General features: G+C 42.9%; 1 protein-coding gene across 1 annotated transcript; it reads right to left on the bottom strand.

Moving 5' to 3' along the window:
- Nucleotides 1-10,571: 10,571 nt before the first annotated feature.
- On the bottom strand, nt 10,572-20,513 carry KNSTRN (kinetochore localized astrin (SPAG5) binding protein). Its single transcript, XM_061430765.1, has 9 exons — nt 20,155-20,513; nt 19,897-19,991; nt 16,633-16,762; nt 15,778-15,822; nt 14,181-14,286; nt 13,917-14,010; nt 12,866-12,921; nt 12,037-12,111; nt 10,572-11,341 (listed from the first exon to the last, which is right to left on the bottom strand). Exons 1-9 carry the CDS (start codon nt 20,496-20,498, stop codon nt 11,210-11,212), a joined length of 1,077 nt encoding a protein of 358 aa, XP_061286749.1. The 5' UTR covers nt 20,499-20,513; the 3' UTR covers nt 10,572-11,209.
- Nucleotides 20,514-25,406: the final 4,893 nt, after the last annotated feature.

The following is a 25,406-nucleotide window of genomic DNA, read 5'->3' as shown; positions in this document are numbered from 1 at the left end:
TTCTCAACGGTTGGTGGTGAGGTAACAGGGTTATTCCAGAAATCTGGTGCTCAGCCTAAAGTTACTGTTCTCCACAGGGGTGGCCTTAGTTCCAGCAGAAGAACTCAAAAATATTGTTAGGTATATTCCTTGAGGAGGAACCAGTCCCCTGCTTTGTTATTGTACTATAATTTCTTGACTGCTCCTTTGTTTCTGTCGTCCCTCATTTTTCTGTTTCAGTTCAGTTCAGTTGCTCAGTCGTGTCCGACTCTTTGCGACCCCATGAATTGCAGCACGCCAGGCCTCCCTGTCCATCACCAACTCCCGGAGTTCACTCAAACTCACGTCCATCAAGTCGGTGATGCCATCCGGCCATTTCATCCTCTGTTGTCCCCTTCTCCTTCTGCCCCCAATCCCTACCAACATCAGAGTCTTTTCCAATGAGTCAACTCTTTGCATCAGGTGGCCAAAGTACTGGAGTTTCAGCTTTAATATCATTCCTTCCAAAGAACACCCAGGATTGATCTCCTTTAGGATGGACTGGTTGGATCTCCTTGCAGTTCAAGGGACTCTCAAGAGTCTTCTCCAACACCACAGTTCAAAAGCATCAATTCTTCGCCACTCAGCTTTCTTCACAGTCCAACTCTCACATCCATACATGACCACTGGAAAAACCATAGCCTTGACTAGACTGACCTTTGTTGGCAAAGTAATGTCTCTGCTTTTGAATATGCTGTCTAGGTTGGTCATAACTTTCCTTCCAAGGAGTAAGCGTCTTTTAATTTCATGGCTGCAGTCACCATCTGCAGTGATTTTGGAGCCCAAAAAAATAAAGTCTGACACTGTTTCCACTGTTTCCCCATCTATTTCCCATGAAGTGATGGGACCAGATGCCATGATCTTCGTTTTCTGAATGTTGAGCTTTAAGCCAACTTTTTCACTCTCCTCTTTCACTTTCATCAAGAGGCTTTTGAGTTCCTCTTCACCTTCTGCCATAAGGGTGGTGTCATCTGCATATCTGAGGTTATTGACATTTCTCCCAGCAATCTTGATTCCAGCTTGTGCTTCTTCCAGCCCAGCGTTTCTCATGATGTACTCTGCAAAGAAGTTAAATAAGCAGGGTGACAATATACAGCTTTGACGTACTCCTTGTCCTATTTGGAACCAGTCTGTTGTTCCATGTCCAGTTCTAACAGTTGCTTCCTGACCTGCATATAGGTTTCTCAAAAGGCACGTCAGGTGATCTGGTATTCTCATCTCTTTCAGAATTTTCCACAGTTTATTGTGATTTTTCTGTTTAGCAACTGTTTAAACCTGCCCTTTGGCACTCAGGGAAGGTCTAGGAGGCTGAAGCCTCTTTACTACAAATAAGAAACAGGGACATAGGGACATAGAAAGGATTTGTACCCATCACAGGGTCCTAATCTTGGCTCCCTGTCCACCAATGCCAAATAGGTATATAGAGACAGGGTTTGGAGGAAACAGAAGAGAGGAGCTTTATTATTTTTGCCAAGCAAAAGGGAAACAGCAAACTAGTGCCTCAAGAACTATGCTCCCCTTTTGGGGAATAGGGAGAGGTTTTATATCCTCTTGGAGGTCTTACTTTATTTTTTTTCTCTTGCAGAGTTTCTGATGGCCACAGCTGGCATCAGACAACTTAGCAACCGATCTTGTGTCCCTGAGGTTATCAGCCCATGACCTTCTTTCTGAAATGCAGAATGCTACAAGAGAGTGTAGGGGGAAAGAATGCCAAGTCCAGAGGGCAATCTATAGAGAATCAGAGAGACATTAGCTTTGTGAAGTACAAGTCCAGCTACAAGTGTTTGCTAGTAATAACAGATAAAGAATAATGGAGATTGTTTAACTCTCATAGGCCTGTTTGGCTGTTATGTGCCAAAGGCTGTTCACTCACCTCTGTTTTTGCTGCAACACCGCTCCATTTCAGGGAGGCAGAAAGGAAGAATCATGTATGAGGGGAAAGAAGAGAGCAGATAGAATTCAGCTTCTGTCCCTTTCCCTGCTTTGCAGTTTTCCACTTCTGTTGTGAGTTCGTGTGTGTGCGTGTGCATGTGTGCGTGTGCGTGTGTGTGTGTGTGTGTTTAGGGGTAGGGGATGATGTCAATGCTCTTGAACAATTCATCTCAGATAGTTTAGTGCCCTGAGTCCAGGAACAGTGTTGCAATCCTGCTGTCTAGATATGGAATTTAGACAAGTTTCTTGGATCTTTTCAGACTTTACTTCATTATATACATATATATTTTTTTTGGCTGTGCCACATGACTTGTGGAATCTTAGTTCACAGTTTAGGGGTTGAACCTGTGCCTTTGGCAGTGGGAGTGCAGAATCCTAACCACTGGACTGCCAGGGAATTCCCTTTCATTGTCTTTATTTTTTTAATTTATTTATTTTTTATTTTTCCCCTATTTTTTGGCTGCAATGCTGCATGCAACTTTTAGTTCCCCATCCAGGGAAGGAACCTGTGCCCCCTGCAGTGGAAGCTCAATATGTTGACCACTGGACTGCCAGGCAAGTGTCTCCTTTCATCATTTTTAAATGAAAATAATACCACCTAATGCAAAGAGGAATAAAGGAAATTACATATTTAATAGCAACGCTTTTTGATCCTTCTTACAGTACCCCATTAGTCCAAGGTTTCAAACACAGCTAAGACAGAAGCCAGGCTCTGTCAGCTTGTCTAGACTAAAATGCTTTCTTCTTCAGCTCACTGCCTTTCATATCAAGCCCTATCCCCTACCCCACAGGTGGGGAAGATTTTCAGAATAACCTGATATAGATTGTGGTCAAGTTCTCTACATTTCTGGTGATCTGCAGACTCATGACTGTGAAAATCTTCTATGGGTGCCTTCCAGTTTATCTCTTGGAGCCATTCCCTTGCTTTACTTGCACTGTCAAGAACTAGTAAGTACAAGCTGGTGTAAGTTTGAATATCCAGGCTTATAAATTCTTACTATAAAATGAAATTATTTAGCAAAGCCCAAGGGATCCTGTGAACAATCTGGAAATTCCTTAGTTAAGGTCTTAAAATTCTGTCCTAGTCCAAGGGTGTAAAGGTAAGAACAGGCTCCCTTCTACGTGTAGGTTTCTCCTTAAAGAGGGTGACTATTACCTAAGGGGTATCTTTGTCCTTTCCCTTAGATTCTACAAGTTCTTCCTTTGGGATTACAGGTGGAAGAGCAGAGAGATCAGGATAGGGATGCTCAGAAAAAAGAAGATACAAAAGAGCCAAAGTAGGAGAAGAGAAAGGAGGAGAAGCAGTGATGACTTATGAGGTCTTTTCTAATCTAGTCACTGTTTCTGATAATTTCTGATTTGTCTCTTGCAGTGAAGCCATTTTATCTTTCCCTTACTTTGAGGCTTCCAGGTGCCAATTAAAATGTCTCCATTCTAGCTGTTTGATCGTAAGCCTACTTTTTCTAAGTTAGTGTGCAAATAAACCAACTTAGGTAAATCAAAAGTGCCCCATTTTAGCCATCTCAGGAACAAATGATTTTTGGTCAGACCTTGCCGTTAAGTTACATACTTGCAAGTGTCAGTTTCTTAAACCCAGCTGAAGTTCCTATAGGTTCATCCAAGAGTTGTTCATCCAAGAGTTGCTGGGCCCTTGAGACACAGGTTCCCATTATTGATTTGGTAGTCTGGTTCAGGTGTGAGATACCATCTGAACAATTTTCTGAGGACAGTGTGGTGGACTGGGTGTGCACTAGTTTCCCCAGGAGTTACCCTTGGGTCAGTGCGCCTCTGTCACGTGTCTCAGTTTCTCCTGGTGACAGTCTTTAGACTGTCATGCGTGCTTGGAGCGCTGTTATCAGCCTCTGTGGTGCTCCCCAGAGGGGCAGTGTTTACTTAATGGTCATAGCAGGTTCCTAGCAGGTTCCCTTGTAGGACCACTGCATGTGGTAAGGATTGACACATCTGAGGGTAGCCTGTGGCCGATAGGAGCAAAATGTCCCTTTATTCTTCAGAGCTGAAGAACTCTCTCTCATTTCACTAACAAAAAATTTTGTTCAGACCATGTATCAATTTACCCTTTTTCTTTAGTTTAAGTTGAACTTAACAAAAATCAGCCACATATGTTTTCCCTGGACTTACTCTGCAGATCCCCTTGGGACTCTGCCTAGGAAATGCATGGATGCCCCTTAAGATGAATAAAAACTAGTCCAAATAAAACTTTCAGGATCATCACGATGCATACATGAGCTCTGGATGTATGAGAACTCACCAGAACACCTGGTGAGAGATGCTGAGAAGCTAGTGAGGCTCAAAATACCCATGCTGGTACTGAGTACCAATTTGAGGTGTCTTCCAGGTATCTTCTGGTGGGTGTCTCTGGTATTCTGCCCACTACACCAAGCGTATATCAATGAAAAATTAATCAAGTCAATCTATGAAAGAAATTTGAGCCAAATTTGAGGACTGTAACCCTCAAATTTGGGTTCTGAGAACTGTCCTGCCTGTGAGAAGTCAGTTACATAAACTTTCTGAGACAGAGGGCCATACATTAGATCTGGGGTCCCCAACCTCCGGGATCTAATGTCTGATGATCTGAGGTGGAGTTGATGTAATTACAATAGAAATAAAGTACATGATAAATGTAATGCACTTGAATCATCCAAAAACCACACCCACCCTGCCCTACTCTTGTGAAAAATGGTCTTCCACAAAACTGGACCCTGGTGCCAAAAACTCTGGAGATCATTATCATTAGATGATGTGTTTACACAATCCAGTTTATGCAGTTTACTTAATCCAGATCAGTGCACTGTCATAGGAATCTGATTTTAAGGCGTCTTGTTGATGCTGGAATGTTGCTGTTTGCGGTCGAGCAGGAGTTACCCTTGCATCAGTGTGTCTTCTGTTGCGTGTCTCAGTTTCTTTAGACTGAGACAATAGTCTAAAGACGTTCTTTAGACTGTCTTGTGTGCTTGGAGTGCTAAGTTATCAGCCTCTGTGGTGCCCCATTCCTGCCAATGGGGAAGGTTTTGCTGATGCAAAATGCAAATACACAATGCACAATAGAGGGGAGACAGGAAGCTAAAGGGCAGAGAACATTTTTTTAATATTGTTTATTCTTATCTTGGGACTTCTCTGGCAGTCCAGTGGTTGACTCTTGAGCTTCCAATGCCAGGTTGCCCTGGCCCCAGGGAACTAAGATCCCACATCCTATGTGATTCGGCCAAATAGACAATTTTTCTTGTCTTGCCATAAAATTTTCTTTCATACAACCTTATCAAAAGCTGCTTTGGTAGAGTAATGAGACATGAAGCCAGATTACCCATAGGTGAAAGATGAAATCACAATGGAAATTAGAATATGCTTTTAAAGGAAAGACAAATAATGAAAATAGGACTTAGCAAAACTTTCGAGATTCAACTACCTGGCCCTTAGAGGGAAGTTTATAGTTGTCAATGCATATACTGTAAAAGGTAAGAGTTGAAATGGATTTATCTATCCTTCTATTTTAAGAATCTAGAAAAAGAACAGTAAATTATAACCCCAAATATAGATGGAAATGAATAATAAACAATAGAATTATGAAATAGATAACCAAGAAAATCAACATAAAAATTATAAGCCCTAACAAGACAGATCAAGAAAAAAGATAAATTGCAATTTACTAATATTGAGAATAAAAGGGCAGACTTCAGATCCTTTATAGATTCAAAAAATGATATGTTGAGCAATTTGTTCTGTTCTATTTAACAGTGATGAAATGGACACATCAATTTATGTGAAGTTCGAGAAGAGACAGTACTCATAGAGGGTGATTTCCTGTCAGATTAGTGCTCATCTCTGGAGGGGGCAGTAATTTATCGACCTGTATGCTTAAAGTTGGTACACTTTGTTGAGCCTCATTACATTTTATTTTAAAATTCTAGTGGTGGTGGTGCTTAGTCACTCAGTCATGTCTGACTCTTTGATCTATAGCTTATGGGATTCTCCAGGCAAAAATACTGGAGTGGGTAGCCATTCCTTTCTCCTGAGGATCTTCCTGCTCCAGGGATCAAACCTGGGTCATCTGCACTGCAGGCAGATTCTTTACCATCTGAGCCAGGGTAAAATATACATAAAATTTGCCGTATTTAAGTGTTCGGTTCAGTGGCATTAAGTACGTTCACAATACAGTGCAGCCGTCACTACTGTCCATTCCCAGAACTTTTTCATCATGCCAAACAAAAACTGCAGATGTTAAAATAACTCCCCCTTCACTTTTCCTCTCTGTCCCTGGTAACCTGTAACCTGTATACTTTCTGTCCCTCTGAATTTGCCAACTCTAGGTACCTTATAAAATCGTTTTCGCTTTTAAGCCAAATTGGAAGGCAAGAGAACAATGAGTTCTTGAGATTGTTTGTTTGTTTTGGCTGTGTGGCACAGCTTGTGGGATCCTAGTTTGCTAATCAGGGATGGAACCTGGGCCTCCTGCAGTGGAAGAGCAGAGTCTTAAACACTGGACCGCCAGGGAATTCCCTTTATTCATTTTTAATGTGGAATATTTTTTTTAAGTCTTTATTGAAATTATTATAATACTGTTTCTATTTTCTATTTAGGTTTTTTTGGCCTCGAAGCATGTGGGATGGAACCCAAATCCACTGTATCGGAAGGCAAAGTCTTGCACTGGACTGCCAAGAAAGTCCTGGAATGATAAAACAATTTATTTAATTAAAAAATATTCATTTATTAATTTTGAGACTTTTGACTGTTAATCGAGGGTAGGTAGTAACTTGGAGGGAATGGCAGTGGGTGCTTTGTTTTTTAAGGTGGTTGTAATTTGAGCCCCAGTTAAAGTTGAGAGTTCCCAGTTGAGAGGGATATTGAGTATTGGAGGCTTGCCAATACAAGGTAAAATCAGGGAACTAAGGAGAGAGAGCCAGAGACAGAGAAGAGAGAAGAGAGTAAGAAGGATATAGTGTACAGTAGTGAAAGTTAAAGGGCAAGATTAAGAAGATTATCATTTGCCAAGGTACATTTTGAGCTTTATCAATAATCATCAGGATTTGAGTACCTCTGCCAGACGAGAAGGCAATGGCACCCCACTCCAGTACTCTTGCCTGGAAAATCCCATGGGTGGAGGAGCCTGGTAGGCTGCAGTCCATGAGGTTGCTAAGAGTCAGACACGACTGAGAGACTTTACTTTGACTTTTCACTTTCATGCATTGGAGAAGGAAATGGCAATCCCAGGGACAGGGAAGCCTGGTGGGCTTAGTTGATGGCATATGGGTGTGGGGGGAAAGAATCTACATACATAAAGGTTTTGAGCGAGGGTGACAGAATAAGAATTGGTTATAAAATTAGGATATAAAAACCAGCTTGCAGCCCATTCCCAGCCTACTCACTAAAAACTGGTCTTTTGCAAATTCTCTCAGTCTAATTTCTTACCTGTTAAGTAGAGATAATGTCTGTCTTAATGGATTGCTGTAAAAGTGAACTATGGCCAGCACCAAAGTCTGGCTGCTGCTGCTGCTAAATCGCTTCAAGAGTGGGATTGCTGGATCATGTGGTAGCTCTATTTTCAGTTTTTAAAGGAGCCTCCATGCTGTTCCCCATAGTGGTCAAATCTTTCTTTATACCTTTGCTGTCATGGTCCTAATATATTTGATTCCTGTTTTCCCGATGTCTTTGACCCTATTCTCTTAATCCTGCCATCCATCTTTCATACAGTGCTAGATTAATTTTTCTAAACATTCATTATGATGATTACCTGATCAAAATGTGTTAGTGAGTCATTATTACCTAGATTAATGGTTCCCAGATTGTGATCCACGACACCACTGGGCAGCAAGCTCCCTGGGATGCTACAGAATAAACTTTAGGGGAAATCGTAGTGATGCATATTAGACAACATGTGAACTACTAGCTTGAAGAAGGCTAATTTCAAGGTTAGATCATGCAATATTCCTCTCAGTATCAAACAGGAAAGAAAGGTGGTAGTGTCCAGTTTGATTCCAAGGTCTGAGAAGCTAAGGTGCCCAACATCTTGTTAGTAATAACTGCAGTTATTTAAAAATAAAAATACCTTTAGATTTTTGTGTATTCTTTTTTCAAATATCTATTAAGTTGTTCAGACATTAAGTGCTTATCATTTGGATATTAAAAAAATAGAACTTTTACATGTTTATTTTGGCATGTCATAAAATATTGAGATACTAGGAACACTGAACTAAGACAGTTTGGAAACCTCTGGCCTGCCTTTGAAGAACTTAAGGTTCTTCAAAACTTCTAGTAACACCATGTACCCATAAACATGTACAAATAAACATCACATATAGTATATTACAAGTGTTCCCTTAAGCATCAGAACTAATCTCTTAAATTCAACCCTCTGACCAAGCCCAATCAGTGTTCTTACTCAGTTCTTCAAGACTCATCTGGATATTCCCTCAAGTGTTTTTTTTTTTTTTTCCTCTATCTCTCATAGTTTTTTCTCCTTGGAAGTTCCAATTATCCCTTCCTTGGGTTTGACTCGCTAGAATGCTCACAGACTCAGATCTGGTTTATTATAAAAGGATATAACTCAGTAACAACCAGATGCGAGAGACACACGGGGCAAGGCAGGCGGAAAAGGCATGAAGCTTCAAGGTCCTGTGTGCGCTCCTCTCCCCTAATCTCCGCACATTCATCAACCTGGGAAGTTCTCAACCCTCTAGCTAACCTCTCCAAGTATTACTTTTCCGTCAACTCCCAGGCTACCTCCTCCATCAAGCCTTCCCTTACCAAACTGTTAACTACCATAGCACATAACCACATCACAGGACCCACTGTGTAATAAATCATTGCTTTTGTTATTTACCTTTATGTCACCTGTGCAATGTTTCGCTGCGTGTACTGCAAGCATCTTTGAGGTTAAGAATGTCACGTGACATTAAAGTTTCCTATAGCAACTAGCAACGTGGAGGTTGCAAATCACAAGGAGTTCAGGTAATGCATGAATTTATTCAGGCTCCAGACCAGATTAAACACCCACATACCTCCACATGTACAAAAGGGAGATGGAGCAGAGGTTAGAGGGCACAGGAGAAAAGGCAAAGTGCACAAATGCTGATTGGTGGAGCAAAGCAGAACTGTGGGGCAAAAGGCCCCTGTGAGGCCAGGCCTCGAGCTAACAGGGTGTGTACATTGGGAAAAATGAGTCATGGAGGAGCTGACATAGGTTCATTCTTAGGAGTTAACTAGGGAGGCAGGACAAGGAGGTGAGGATCTCACAGCTGAGTTTCCTACCCTTTCTCTCAAGAAGCAAGTAGACCTCTTAAGGGGACCAGAAACGCCAATTACAGATTCACTTGGGTAAATAACCTTTTGGGGCTTCCCTGATGGCTCAGATGGTAAAGAATCTATCTGCAACACAGGAGACCTGGGTTTGATTCCCGGCGTCAGGAAGGTCTCCTGGAGAAGGGAATGGCCACCCACTCCAGTATGCTTGACTGGAGAATTCCATGGACAGAGGAACCTGGTGGGCTATAGCCCATGGTGTCACAAAGAATTGAACACAACTGAGCAACTAACACTTTCACTTTTTTTCTTTCAAATAACCTTTTAAACATTCTGAAAATGGTTAGAATATCCAGCTCTTCTGTGAATTATTTAACTGGGTTTCCCCCTCAAAATATTTGAGACATAATCAACTGTGTGAATGCAATATGGGCATGAAGGCAAAGAATTTTAACCCTATATATTAGGGTGGGATGTTACTTGAGTTGATTGGGTGCCTCTGGACAGTTCCAGTAATAATAAAGAGTAGGGGGAGTTGGTGAAGAAATTGGGAGGTCCAGGGAAAAATGGGAGATGGCTAAAGTCAAAGTCTGCCTAGTTTGACTAAGAAATGAAATATGGGGAATTCCTAGGAGGTCCAGTGGTTATCGGCTTCCCTGGTGGCTCAGATGTTAAGGATCTGTTTGCAATGTGGGAGACCTGCATTCAATTCCTGGGTTGGAAAGTCCCCTGGAGGAGGGCATGGTAACCCACTCCAGCGATCTTGCCTGGAGAATCCCATGGACAGAGGAGCCTGGCAGACTACAGTCCATGGGGTCATAAAGAGTTGGACATGACTGAATGACCAAGCACACCAGTGGTCAGGGCTCCACACTTTCACTGCTGAGGGCCCGGGTTCAATCCCTGGTTGGAGAACTGGGATCCAGTAAGAAAAAAAAAGGAATTATGGCTGCACCTTTGGTGAACCATGGGGGAAGGAGGGGGAGAGAAGGTCTGCTGTGGACTTCAGTTGACTAATAATCCAGCGGGCCAGGTCCAGGATTGGCCATGCAAGGCAACAGCAGAGATTAAGCATATTTAGGAATACAGGCAGCTGGTGACACAAACCTGGTGGAAGGAGTCTGGCACACACTGCTGCAAACAGGGAACACCCACAGAAGACTGACTAATGCTCACAGAAGAGGGGGTGGGGAAGGGGGCCAGTCATAGAGCACTTAAAATGAGTAGAAGAAAAATACTCTGGGTTAAATAGAAGAAAAACATTCTGGGTGAAACTGTAACCTTGAACTTGTTAACAGATTAGTTCAGTAGTATTCAGTGGCCATATTTAGATTAAAAAGCTATTTTCATTTGTCAATGCTGCAGTCTGAATAGTTACAGAAATATTTATTTAAAGTAACACTTTATAAAAAAAAAAACAACACAGAAATGATTTAGATTAAAAGCTCCAAGGTGTATTGTTTCATACCTGTTATTGCTATCTATACCTTCACCCCATTATTAAGCCACTTCAGGTAACTTTCAGTTCATAAATTTACAGTGAGGTTACAGAGCCCAGTCAGGATGGGACAGAATGTGTTCCAAGTTAGGAAGGGACCACGTGACTCTTCAGTTATGTCTCCCATGGAGCATGTATGCTTCACTGTTTCTTCTTGCACATCTTTTGGCTTCTCTGGTTGTGGCTGGTTTAGAGTCTCCTGATGCTAATGATGTGCTGCTTTTTGATCCTAGGAGGCTGATCCAAGCTTTCAGGCCTCCTCTCCTGTAGGCCCTAATTATGAACTGTGAGGTTCAGGAGAGCTGGACAATCTGGAGGCTGGGAACGAATGCTTGCTTAAGGGAGGAATTGCCATTCCAACATCAACTATCTTTAATCCTACTGCAGAAACTGTTTTCATTCTGGGGATGGTGAGTCCTAGAAGATCATGGCCAAGAAGCAGATGTCCTAGGTAGCTTCCTCTGAGAGTCTATCTCCAAGACAGAGCCATGTGGCCACCTGCTTTTATCATATTTCTAATAGCTGCTCCATTTCCTCAAGGGCTGTTGTGAAATCATTTACTTGATTGCTACATAAGGTCTGTTGTTCAAGGAACTGGGCTCTCTCTTCTTCTTTCATTTTCAACTTTACCTTTAAGGCCTGCACAGAAAGACATTAATAAACAAAAAACCCCACAAAACATTGACTCAGAAAAGACAATAACCAGAACATTCTGTTCCATTGAGGAAGACCACTGGAATACTAACACACACTGTCTCTTTTTAGATTTATCTGTGTTGGCTTTAAGAACTGTCTTTAATACAGAATCTGTTATCTCAGCTGGAGCAATGAAATCCTCTAGGATTCCATGTAGTATCCCACGGTTCATCCAAACAATTCAAAGAAGTCCAGACCCAAGAATCTGGGTTTCCTATTACAGGTTTCCCTGAGATATCAAGTGTCCACAGCATAGGTTTTGCACAGGTGTCAACTCTCACCTGGAGTAATCTGGCATGTGCACACTGTCTTGTGCCCTGTGGATGTGAACATTTCTACGCATCTTTAGAACAAAAAAATTAGTTGAAAAAAATAGCGAAATCAAAGTCTTGGAATTTAGTTAATAGTAATGCATCAATATTGGTTTCTTAGTCCTGACAAATATACCACGACAATGTAAGATGTTAATATTAGGGGAATTGAATTCTCTATTATTTTTGCAACTTTGTCACAATCTAAAATTGTTGCAAAATAGTTTATTAAAAATGAATAAATAGATAAATAAAAGAGTCCTCCAAAGACCCTCCTATTGTGGTAAGAAATGGTAATTTTGCCTTGGGGTGATGTCTGCCTCTCACCTGTAACTCCTCCATCTGCTTTTTGGCTGTTTCGTTAAAAAGCTTCAGTTCATCTTGCAAAGTTTGTAACAGCAGCTAAGAGAAAAGCAGTAGCAAATATAGTAACAGATCTTTATTGAAAGGTAAGAACTTTTCTTCATATAAACTCTTCTCCTCACAGGAGTTGAATTAGATGATCACTAACACCCCTTGCATTCGGTCATTTACTGAGTGTCCACACACGTGCCAGGCTCCTCTGAGAAACGGAGTCCACAGGAGGGACAGAGGACTACACCTCCACATGCTCCGTGCTACACAGGCACTATGAACAAAAGGCAGGAGCCACTGAAGGGCTGACTAAGTTGCCTTGAGGAGCTGAGGAAGGTGTCCATGCCTAGTATTCTAAGATGACAACTGATCTTCCTGGGGAAGAGATCACAGAAGCTCAAAAGGCTTTAATCCCCAAAAATTACCTTCCTACTTCGGGGAAGGAACCAAAGAGAGGACTAATTTAATTCAGGCTGGGCCTTTGTAAGACACAGTTCTTAGCAAAGGAATAAGGGGAAAAATTTGGTAAAGCATACAACAGAGAAACCAGAAAGCTGTCTCCACTAGTCCACCCTACTATGGGTTTTAAAGTAGTACATTTTCAACTTAGACTCACTCTTATTTGTAAGCACAAAGTCACCCTTAAGGAAAATATGCTATTTTGAGTACACATCCACCAACCCTCTTCCTGGATAACCAAAGGCTGCTTCGTGGGCTTTGCCGACAATATGGCAGAGAACTGCTTAGATCGGCAAGGCCCCACGCTCACTGGGCCCTCACCCCCTCACACCTGCCCCCTCACCATGGAGTCCACGTGATCTGCGGTGGAGTCTTGCTGTGACGCCAGGGTCTCACTGCCTAAAACCAGTAGATACAACAGAGTCAGCCCTGCCTAGGGAACTGCAACTTAAAAGAAAATAAAAAGCCCTCCACAGGAGTATTCATGAGGGAAACTTCTCTGAGGGTCTGGGCCTGGACTTTCTCTCCTAAGCTTTCACCTCGGCAGTGTCCCCCATGCCTGCTCTCCAGAGCTGGATTTTACTTCCCCTTCCTCTCCAGGTATGGATATGGCCAAAACTTTCTTCTCAGCTCAGCAGAAAATTTGTCCAAAAGAAATGTATAGGTTTTGGGTCTGTTTACAGTACATAAAACTATTTCTAAAATCTCTACAGGCCTTCAACATTTTTATTGTAAAAACAATGCACATACATAGGCAATTAAAATCATGCAAAAACGTACATGGTGACTATAACAAATATATCCTAAAATGCACTATTTTAATGGCAGTATTCAAAATCAGTACTCTAACTCAAAAAAGCATGGGCTCCTTCCCTGGTTATTCTCAAGTTCCTCAACTCAGGCTCTCTGACAGTCTCTGGGTAATGCCTTCCGTTGTCTCCTCTTTGTTACAGACTACCCTCTAGGGACAGGGTAAGAACAAGAATCACATTTTGACCATCATGACTCAGAGATTACTAGCCAGCTTCAGAACCTTTTCAACAGTATCATCTCTCTCTCTCCACCCATGAAGATTCCTTGTGTGCCATATCCCTTGAAACAAAGAAGATATTTCTGATCTATTTGCAAGATCATACCTGTCAGCATCAAAAGAATGGCATAAAGTGTTCAGGTAGGAAAGAGATAACCCTGTCTCCATAACATCTGAAACGCTTTTGGGCAGGCAGAGTCAACACCACCAGAGACCAGAGAGGAGCTCCCTGAAATCTTCGGGGCTTTACTAGGCAACCCCTGCCCTGACCAGGTCAGCTGACACCATGCTGAACTCCTGCCACACAGCCCAGAATCACTCAGGAAAGGGCACATGCACAGACTCCTCCGAAGGCAGTTCTTACCTGGGTTGAGGCCTTTGCTTTCTAAAATTGCCAAACAGTTGTCCTGAAACTTCTCCAGCAGCTCTACTTTTTGAGTCAGGTCTTTCAGCTCTCCCTGTTGGGGTGAACATGCAGACAGGTCAGGCCCATCCCATTCCTTGGGAACAGCCACAGCACAAGCCCAGTGTCTTTTCTGCCTGCCCTCAGGACCACTTGGTGTGGTCCCTCAGGAGTCCACATGCATCACCAGGGCAGCTGATGGCAGAGGTCTGGTGGGTCTCTTACCTGAGTTTCAATCAACTTCTGGTGCAACTGCTTGTTGACAGCCTCTAAGAGCTGGTTCTTATCCTTGAGCTCTTCTTCCGATTTCTGTTTACTCAATGGTTTGTAGCTGTAATGATAATTGTACTTAGATGAAGAGGTGGAGGGGTTAAGAGTATGGGCTATGGAGTTACACAAACAGGCTGGTTCAAATCCTGGCCTCACCACATAGTGGAATATGACCTTCAGGGAGTTCTGTAACCTTTCAGGTTGTTTCCTCATTTGTAGAATTAATACCCTCACCTCATATTATTATTATTGTGAAGGGTAAAGGAGAATATACATGCAATTTGTGACAGAGCTACTGACCCATAGTAAATTTTAATCAGTAATAACCATTATCATCATCAATACTGAATCTTTTTATGGCATCCGGTCCCATCACTTCATGGGAAATAGATGGGGAAACAGTGGAAACAGTGTCAGACTTTATTTTTTGGGGTTCCAAAATCACTGCAGATGGTGACTGCAGCCATGAAATTAAAAGACGCTTACTCCTTGGAAGGAAAGTTATGACCAACCTAGATAACATATTCAAAAGCAGAGACATCACTTTGCCAACAAAGGTCCGTCTAGTCAAGGCAATGGTTTTTCCTGTGGTCATGTATGGATGTGAGAGTTGGACTGTGAAGAAGGCTGAGCGCCGAAGAATTGATGCTTTTGAACTGTGGTGTTGGAGAAGACTCTTGAGAGTCCCTTGGACTGCAAGGAGATCCAACCAGTCCATTCTGAAGGCGATCAGCCCTGGGATTTCTTTGGAAGGAATAATGCTAAAGCTGAAACTCCAGTACTTTGGCCACCTCATGTGAGGAGTTGACTCATTGGAAAAGACTCTGGTGCTGGGAGGGATTGGGGGCAGGAGGAGAAGGGGACGACAGAGGATGAGATGGCTGGATGGCATCACTGACTTGATGGACATGAGTCTGAGTGAACTCCGGGAGTTGGTGATGGACTGGGAGGCCTGGCGTGCTGCGATTCATGGGGTCGCAAAGAGTCGGACACGACTGAGTGACTGATCTGAACTGAACTGAGTCTGTTTTAATAGTATTTTGTCTTTAGAACTTTTAAGACATGCTCAAATAATAGATGTGGAGTTACAACATATTTCTACAAACTTTCCAGCTTATATTATTTCTGCCTTCGGGACTACAATGGCCAAGCAAGCCTCAAGCATAGCAAGATGTAGTTTTCTCCAAGATTTTACCACTAGCAGAACACTCATTTTGAAATCACTAACACATGCAGCTTCTCCCATCCTGAGGGCTTCCTGCCCTTGTTAATAGGCCATCACTGGGTTTAAGCCGTGGTCCTGGCATGGAGCCTCCAAACTCCTGTCTGTAACTCAAGATTGTTGCATCACCGACTCTTGCCCTGACATTGGGTCTTAGGCCTGGCTGTGTCTCACCCCTGAAAATTCCATTCCAATTTCTGAGGTGGCACCAGACTCCAACATGATAAAACAAGTCCCATGAGTGATTCTGAGGTACAACCAGAGCCACACTCTGTATTAAGCCCCACTACCCTAAAGTGGTGGCCAAGTTTTGTTTACCCTGCTGCTCACCTCTTCCTGAGGTTCCTCCTGGAGGTGTCTGTAGCCTTCACCTGCCTAGAGAAGCAAAAACAAATCAGGATGTTAACTAGCCTTACTGTGGTGATCATTTAACAGTATACACAAATATCAAATCACTATGTTGTATACTTGAAACTAACACAATGTCATATGTCAACTATACCTCAATTAAATAATAACAACAAAGGAATCAATCACAGAGAATCATGGTACTGTTGTTACGTATGTTGTGAACAAGGCAGAACAAAAAGAGCTTGATTTTCTAAGGCAAGAACCCAAGGTTACATACAGTGCAGACAGTACAAGCTTGAGAAGCTCTGAGGCACCACACACTTTTGTTTCCGCCCAGACTATTGAAAAAGGCTTATGAATAGGGAATGGGCTCCCTTCCTGATCGCTTTGACAGCCTGAGAGACCTGCTCCTGCTCAGAATGGTGTGGATCCCACATGTCAACCTGACTCAGTGGGAGCTGAGCACTGGGGGAAGGACACACACACACACTACACCAGGCTGGCCTGTGCTCACACTAGCAACTTAGGCTCACAACTAGCACCCACCTGCCATGACTACCACTTAGGGCTGGTGTTTGGCTGCAGTGCTGCTATTTGCACATGCAGAGCAAATGCTGAGAGAGGAAAAAAGTATCTATTATAACCCTGGCTGCACCTCTTCTGAGCTATCAATACCGAGGGTTCTGAAAAACAGCTCAGCAATGCTGTGATGCTCTGGGCCACTGACTACAGGCCAATCCATGAGACACCTTTTGCTCTTCAAAACACTAATTCTTGGTACTGAGCAATTTCTAACAAGAAGTTCTATTTGGATACTGATGTTCTGACCCTCACCCATTCTCTCGTCTCGGTTTGATGATTTTTGTAACATCATTCTCTGAAGCTCCTGAATGAGGTCTGGAAACATCAACTTCTTTGGACTTAACAGGTAACTGGCTCTTAAAAGTGGCTCGAGTTTGTGCATCTGCAAAGGAAAACAAGAGGGTGAAACCTCACATATCATGACCAACAGCTGCCAATTCTATAAATCCTGAAGAATAAGACTTGTAGACCAATTGGGAATAGAAACCAAAAATTCTTTAAATGTGACAGTGCAGTGTGTTTGAGAGTGGCCAGAAGCTTGACGATATAGCAAACCGAATGGCCAGAGGGTGTAGCTGTGAAGGTGGAGATTCATATAAGCAAAGACCACAAGAGGCAGTGTGGCTGCCAGCAAGGCAAAACACAGCTGAACCCTGCCTCACACAGCAATTCAATGAACTATCTCATTCTGCTCTTAAGCACTTTGCCTGCTCCCCTAAGCTACACGCAAGCTGTTTCAAGCTTCAGCTGTTGCTTAGTTATTTTGACCAGACTGGCTCACTAACTAGCTCTCTAAGACAGTGGTCCCCAAACTTTTTGGCACCAGGGACCAGTTTCCTGGAAGACAATTTTTCCTCAGACCAGGGGTGGGGTGGGGATGGTTTCAGAATGCTTCAAGTGCATTACATTTATCCTGCACTCTATTTCTATGATTATTACATCAGCTCCACCTCAGATCATCAGGCATTAGATTCCGGAGGCTGGGGCCCCCTGCTTTGGAGATGTCTTTGTACCTCAGCATCTAGGAGAGTATCTGGCATATTAGCAAAAATTCAAAACCTGCTTACTGAGTAAACGGAACATGTCAGTTTCACAGACCATCTCTAAAGTAGCTCCTTTCGTTGTCTTCCCTCTTCCATGCTGGCCTTTACCATCATCCATTTTTGTTTATCCATCTTTAAGTTTAGAGTTTCATATTAGGTTCCTTATTTGGCATTCTGTTCTGATCCTGGTAGGCTATTGCCAGATAACCAGAGAAATGGCCCTGACATGACACTCTTATTCCCTAGAAGAGAGCATCTGCCTCCTAGCCCTTATGCTGCCCTCTGCCACACATCTCTTTCTACCACTTTCATTCCATAGCAAATCCAAGTAACCTGTTCTGGAGTTAAGTCCTCACCCTACCCCATCTAATACATGCAAAGGATTCTTCTACTTTATACCAACTTTCATTTTGTTCATTGTAAAATGGCCCCTTTAAAAACCTGGGCCCATACTCTGCTTTTTGAGATTTCATATGCCCCAAGGCAACTAAGCCTGCGTGCCACAATCACTGAGCCTGCCTAGAGCCTGTGCTCTGCAACAGGAAAAGCCACCACAATAAGAATCTCCCGCTCTCCAAAACTATAGAAAGACTGCGCAACCAAAAATAGTTTTAAAAACCTTGACCTATCTTAAGTTGAAGAAATCAACGATTAAATCAAGATGAAGAAATGAGGTACAAAGCACTGAACTGCAGGCATTAGGAAACTTTGTGTTTGATAAAGATTTATTTTGATGACTTTAGCTGCACAACAGTTTGGAATAAATATGATTTCTCAGGCTAACAAATTATTTCACTTATAGGTACACTCAATGGGCACTTACATCCTATTTTCCACACTCTTTCACACAAAGCAAGTATTAAAAGGGTTCTTTCTGAGATCTGTCAAAAAAGGTAACCTTGGGTGAATGAATTTACCTTCTCCTCTCTCAGGTATTAATAAGTCATATATGATAAGAAATATCTCATGTAAAAAGGTATCAACAGCAAACTGATCAAAATTAACACTCTTCATTGACTGGAATTGGTTCCAATAACCCATATTTGTTAGAACCTAAGGATGGTATTGTAGGAAAAATTTAGCAGTGTTTAACAAAGACTATCTTCTTAAAATGAGAGATGCTAAGGAGGGAACTGAATGGCTAGTGCCAAGGATGGAAAGACTAATTTTTCACTGTATATCGTTTCCAAACTTTGGAATTTTTTTTTAACAGGTGTATATGTTATCTGGACAGGGAGGCCTGGCGTGCTGCGATTCATGGGGTCGCAAAGAGTCGGACACGACTGAGCGACTGATCTGATCTGATTTGATCTGATATGTTATCTGTTAAAAAAAACTAAAAAACAACCAACCCTTGCCTAACATCAAAAAACCTGGGAGGCAGCCTAAAATTTTTTAAATATTGAGGTTACATATGACTGTAAAGCTGTGACAGGGAAAGAAGCAAAGAGATGAAAACCTCCAGTTTGGGTGGGGAGATGCCAGTCACTCCCCACTGCACTAAAGATGCCGCTTTCTAAGGGAAAGGCAGTGTTAAGACTGACTCTAGTTCTTCCATCAACTCCTAAGCCCTGCTGATGACAGGATTGCCATTCAGGTGTTCTGAAGCAATATAAGACAAACAAAATCCTGGAAGGCCTTTGGAGAAAAGCCTATTTACTTCATAGGTCAATCCTACTAGCCTCATCAATCAGTTGCATGGAGTCACCTGGGAAACGATCTTAAATAGCTGCTTCAAAACCTTCCACCACCACCCAGTTCTCATGTTTAAAACCAATTCTCTGCAATAATCTCTAGATTAGGCAGCTCAACAGTTGCAGAATTTAGGAGATGATTTCAACTCCAAGCTGAGTCACACAAAGCAAAATGGCAAAGCAATCAAACATTGCTTTTAATCATGCCTCCTCTCCCAAAGTTTTGGAGCATTAGTTAGGCCTGATCCCTCTCTCTCACTTTACTCAACAAATGTTTGCTGAGAATGTACTATATAAAGGACACTGTGCAGTTACAAATGGGAACCAGACACAGTGTGAACTCTAGTGCTTCTCCCTAACTACGCTGCTTTTTAAATGACTCTCTTCTCTCCTCCCTGACAACAAACCCAGTCCCTCAGGACAGCCCAATTCTGGAAATAAAACAGATACGTATAAAAGGGATCCCTAGCTTACTGCGAATAATATTGTAGAATAGTTAGCAACTTGAATCTAATTGGTGAGTGCAGCAGAGGTCGGTTTGAAGAAGCAGGGGGGTGGGGCAAGTCTAAATTTCTACCTTACTGCCCTTTCCCTAACTCCCATCATAAACTAGACAGCCCGGTTCTAGGGAAGTTAGTAAGCTGTCAAAGCCGGTGGAATGCCCTTCCTTGCCGGTGCCACCCATCCCTAACAACAGATTTGACGCCCCCAGACTCCTGGCCTGACCACTCCAGGGCCGGTTCGCAGTGCCAGGGGGCAAGAGCCCCGTGGACACCCACCTGCAGGCAGACCGCTGCTCAGCACACAGGAGGGCTGCAGGGTGTACACTGTCTTAACCACGCTGGTCATCGTAACGAGGCGGCACGGCTGGGGCCTAGAAGTTACAAGGTGAATGGTTACCCAGGGCTGGGCCAAGGCGACCAAGCAGGCGGAGGCCCCAGGAGAGCGCGACTCAGGAGAGCGAAAATCCACCATTCCCATCCCATCCCATCGACTTCCCACATCCAGCCCAGTTTCCTGCCCCGGGAGAGCCGAACCCAGGTGCCTGCTGCTCCTGCCCGCACGCCTCGTCGCTCTGGTTCAAAAGATGCTCGGCAATAACTGCCGTACCACCGACCGCGTCTGCCGCCTGGGTTTCAAAGGGAAACTTCCGGCGACCGGGCGGAAGGAGGTGTGGTGCGCTCTCCGTAGGAGGCCATGTTGTACGGCAGTCACTGGCGTGGGCGACGTCTTCGGCAGTTGCCATGCTGTACGGAAGATCTGAGTCGATGCCAGAGTTTGAGCTTCCTGGCGCTGGGTATAGGAGTCCCCAGGTCTGGGCGGGGGAAGGGAAGTGGTGCACTTTGCCGTCTTTAATGGAGCTATGAGCGACTGGCGTCATATTCTGGCCTTGGGACGGAAACGCAGTCACGTTTAGTGTCTTTGTCACAATCCTCTTTATTTGGTCTGTGATTGTTAGGGATGGTGCATGATGCCGGAAAGCCAGGAGCGCAGAGAGGGATTGGTAGAAAAAAACTACACGGAGAAGAGTGGCAGGTGAGATTTGGAGAGGGCTTGTGAGCTGAAATACCTGAGACACCTGTCCTCAGTCCTAACTTTTAAAACACTTATCCAGAATTTAAGCCGAAATTCAAAGCTACTCCTAGCCAATGGGGCAGAGTTCTCTAACATTTAGTGCGCTAATTCATTTCATTCGACAAATATTCATTGAGCACCTGCTTTGTGTCAGACCATAATTCTAAGTGGGCGGGTGGGATGAGGACAACAAATATCAAAAACTAACTTGGACTGTGCCCTCCTGGAGTTTACAACACAGTGACCAGCAAATAATCATACAAACCTGTCAATTATATCTCAATTAAACTAGGAAAAAAAACAAACATGTATTTATCAACTATAGTAAAACTATTAGAGGAGAGTACAACGTGCTATGAGAGAAAAGCAGGGAAACCTAGTTTAAATTGCAGAGTCAGGGAAGGTATCTTAAGTGATGTTTGACTAAAAGGGGGAGTAGGAGTTAACCTGATGAGAAATCCATAATCCCAAGGTAAGAATGGGCTTTTCTTCAGTTCAGTTCAGTCACTCATTCATGTTTGACTCTTTGTGACCCCATGGACTGCAGCACACCAGGCCTCCCTGTCCATCACCAACTCCCAGAACTTGCTCAAACTCATGTCCATCGAGTTGGTGATGCCATCCAACCATCTCATCCCCTGTCGTCCCCTTCTCCTCCTGCCTTCAATCTTTCCCAGCATCAGGGTCTTTTCAAATGAGTCAGTTCTTTGCATCAGGTGGCCAAAGTATTGGAGTTTCAGCTTCAACATCAGCCCTTCAATGAATATTCAGGACTGATTTCCTTTAGGATTGACTGGTTGGATCTCCTTGCAGTCCAAGGGACTCTCAAGTGTCTTCTCCAATACCATAGTTCAAAAGCATCAATTCTTGGGCGCTCAGCTTTCTCTATAGTCCATGACTATATACATGACTACTGGGAAAACCATAGCCTTGGCTAGATGGACCTTTGTTGGCAAAGTAATGTCTCTACTTTTTAATATGCTGTCTAGGTTGGTCATAGCTTTTCTTCCAAGGAACAAGTATCTTTTAATTTCATGGCTTCAGTCACCATATGCAGTGATTTTGGAGCCCCCCAAAATAAAGTCTGTCACTGTTTCCATTGTTTCCCCATCTATTTGCCATGAAGTGATGGGACCGGCTCAGAAAGCTGAGCGCCGAAGAATTGACACTTTTGAAATGTGGTGTTGGAGACTCTTGAGAGCCCCTTGGACTGCAAGGAGATCCAATCAGTTCATCCTAAAGGAAATCAGTCCTGAATATTCGTCGGAAGGACTGATGTTGAAGCTGAAACTCCAATGCTTTGGCCACCTGAGGTGAAGAACTGACTCATTGGAATAGACCCTGATGCTGGGAAATATTGAAGGCGGGAGGAGAAGGGGACGACAGAGGATGAGATGGTTAGATGGCATCACCAACTTGATGGACATGAGTTTGAGTAAACTCTTGGAGTTGGTGATGGAGAGGTGTCAGAACCAGCTGAACAATGAACCGACCTGAGGGAGCAGTACCGCAGAAGAATAAGGAAAAATAAGACTCAGAAATAAAGTGGGGATCAGGGGGCTGATGCCATTCACAGGCAAAAGCCCAGATCCTAATCCTTGCATGCCTTTTATTGTTAACATCTACTTCCTTGTACATGCTCTAGAGATATCTGTTCTTTACAATCTCAGATTGGGGATAAAGATATAAAATGCATAGTCCTCAATGTCAAACCTTCAGGCCTTTCATGACTCTGTTTAGCCCTTCAGCTAGTGACGCCCTTTCTCAGCAACTCCCTTAAAGGCTCTGGTTATGGAAACAGTCACTAACGGTTTTCCATCAGTCACATCAGTACATCAATAGTTTGTTTTCAAGATATTTTTCCACAATGTACTTTTTACTTCTCCGAGCCCTTCACCTGGGGTGATGAGAAAATCATTCTTATTTTTCAAAGAAGCCCTGTTAATTATAGTAGAGGCCTGTGCATAGCCTATTCCCTACAACAGGGAGGCCTGGTGTGCTGGAGTCCATGGGGTTGCAAAGCGTTGGACACACCTGAGTGACTGAACTGAACTGATGGGATTGGATGCCATGATCTTAGTTTTCTGAACGTTTAGTTTTGTCAGGCGAGTTGTATGCTCCTCGGTTCTGTCTCGTCACAAACAAAGAGTTGGAGTGATGGACATTAAAGCCCTTGGCGTGTCACAGCTCTTAGGTCTCGGACAAACTGTGTTTATAGCTCTTAGACAAATCAGTGTGACAGCTCTATTTTATTTAGAAGATAGCAGGAGAATCCATACTCGAAGCGTGAGGGCATGCCAACCCAAAGACACTAAGAGAGTGGAGGAGCGTGCCAGCGGGCAGGGGAGGGGGAGAGAGAGAGAGTAAGAGAGAGAGAAAGAGCGCAGGCGCAGGGTGGATGAGGGGAGAGAAAGTTCTTTGGCTTCTCCTTTCATGTTTTTTCTCCACCTGGGCCTGCCCTATGCAAATTGGGCTTCGCCAGGAGTGCTGTTTGTTCTACCTGAGGTCTTCACTCCAGTCCTCGGACCTTCCTTTGACCTTCCTTTGTTCTATTTTCGTGGGCTTTTCCCTTCCTTGTGTTTTAGCCACCGCCATTTTGGACTCCTTTTGCCTATTCTAACTACCTAACAGTTTTAAGCCAACTTTTTCACTCTCCTCTTCACTTTCATCAAGAGGCTCTTTAGTTCTAATTCACTTTCTACCATAAGGGTGGTGTCATCTGCATATATGAGATTATTGATATTTCTCCCTGCAATCTTGATTCCAGCTTGTGCTTCGTTACAGCCAGCCTGTAAAGAACATATATAACTTTAATATATAAGTTAAATAAACAGAGTCATAATATACGGCCTTTACGTACTCCTTTCCCGATTTGGAACCAGTCTGTTGTTCTGTGTCCAATTCTTTTTATTTTTTTTTTATATTTTTTATGTATTTATTTATTTTTTTCCATGTCCAATTCTAACTGTTGCGTCTTGACCTGCATACAGATTTCTCAGGAGGCAGGTAAGATGGTCTGCAATTCCCATCTCTTGAAGAATTTTCCACAGTTTATTGTGATCCACATAGTCAAAGGCTTTGGTGTAATCAATAAAGCAGAAGTATATGTTTTCTAGAACTTTCTTACTTTCTCTGTGATCCAACAGATGTTGGCAATTTGATCTCTGGTTCCTCTGCCTTTTCTAAATCCAGCTTGAACATCTGGAAGTTCTCAGTTCCCATACTGTTGAAGCCTGGCTTGGAGAATTTTGAGCATTACTTTGCTAGCATGTGAGATGAGTGCAATTGTGTGGTAGTTTGAGCATTCTTTGGCATTGCCTTTCTTTGGGATTGGAATGAAAACTGATCTTTTCCAGTCCTGTGGCCACTGCTGAGTTTTCCAAGTTTGCTGGCATATTGAGTGCAGCATTTCACAACATCATCTTTTAGGATTTGAAATAGCTACCTGGAATTCCATTACCTCTACTAGCTTTGTTCGTAGTGATGCTTCCTAAGGCCCACATTCCAGGATGTCTGGCTCTAGGTAAGTGATCACACCATTATGGTTATCTGGGTCATGAAGATCTCTTTTGTATAGTTCTTCTGTGTATTCTTGCCACCTCTTCTTAATAGCTTCTGCTTCTGTTAGGGCCATACCATTTCTGTCCTTTATTGTGCCCATATTTGCATGAAATGTTCCCTTGGTATCTCTAACTTTCTTGAAGAGATCTCTAGTCTTTCCCATTCTATTGTTTTCTCTATTTCTTTGCATTGATCATTGAAGAAGGGTTTCTTATCTCTCCTTGCTATTCTTTGGAACTCTGCATTCAAATGGGTATATCTTTCCTTTTCTTCTTTGCCTTTAACTTCTCTTCTTTTCTCAGATAACTGGAGGTGGGTTTGGTGGTCAAGGTAGAACTTTCTCAAAGATGTAGATACTGGTGGATACATGTGCTTATGGGAATGAGCCAGCTGAAAGAAAAGGATGCTTCAGAAGGAAGATGGGATGATCAAAGGAGCAAAGTCAGAGAGAAAGGGGCAAGGGAGATGGTACCTAGAGCAGCATCTTCAGACTCCTTTGTTCATATTCCTTCACAAAATATTTATTTTTAAAAGGTACCCTCTTCATTTTTGGTTATTGCCTAAATTATTTCATAATTTTGAATAACTGTAAAGGACACTTTTTCTGCCTGTTGTATATGCTCTGTATTTATTTCTAAACTTATTTTTTCCCTTGATGTTTCATTTTAGGTAATTTCTATTGCTATATCTTCAAGTCCACTAATCCTTTTGATCTAAAACTTCTAAACTGTTGATTTCATCCAGGGATTTTTTTTTTTAAATCACAGACATTTTAGTTTTCATCTCTACAAGTTCAATGTGGGTATTTAAAATATGTGCTCAGTTGCTTCAGACTCTTTGTGACTCCATGGACCATAGTCCACCAGGCTCCTCTGTCCATGGGATTTTCCCAGCAAGAATACTGGAGTGGGTTGCCATGCCCTCCTCCAGGGGATCTTCCTGACCCAGGAATCAAACACATATCTCCTGTAACTCCTGCAGATTCTACCTGCTGAGCCATCAGGGAAGCCCCATTTTCTTTATACATATATATTCTCCAAGTCTCTACTTAAGCTATGTGACCATATGGAATACAGTTATGATAATGTTCATATGTTCTTGGCTTTGCTCTCTCAAAGACTTCCTCAAGCAAAACATTCTCAAGTAGTCCTTT

The sequence above is a fragment of the Bos javanicus genome, chromosome 10 (assembly GCF_032452875.1).
Source record: "Bos javanicus breed banteng chromosome 10, ARS-OSU_banteng_1.0, whole genome shotgun sequence".
Taxonomy (NCBI): domain Eukaryota; kingdom Metazoa; phylum Chordata; class Mammalia; order Artiodactyla; family Bovidae; genus Bos; species Bos javanicus.
This window is presented reverse-complemented; position numbering and strand designations above follow the sequence as displayed.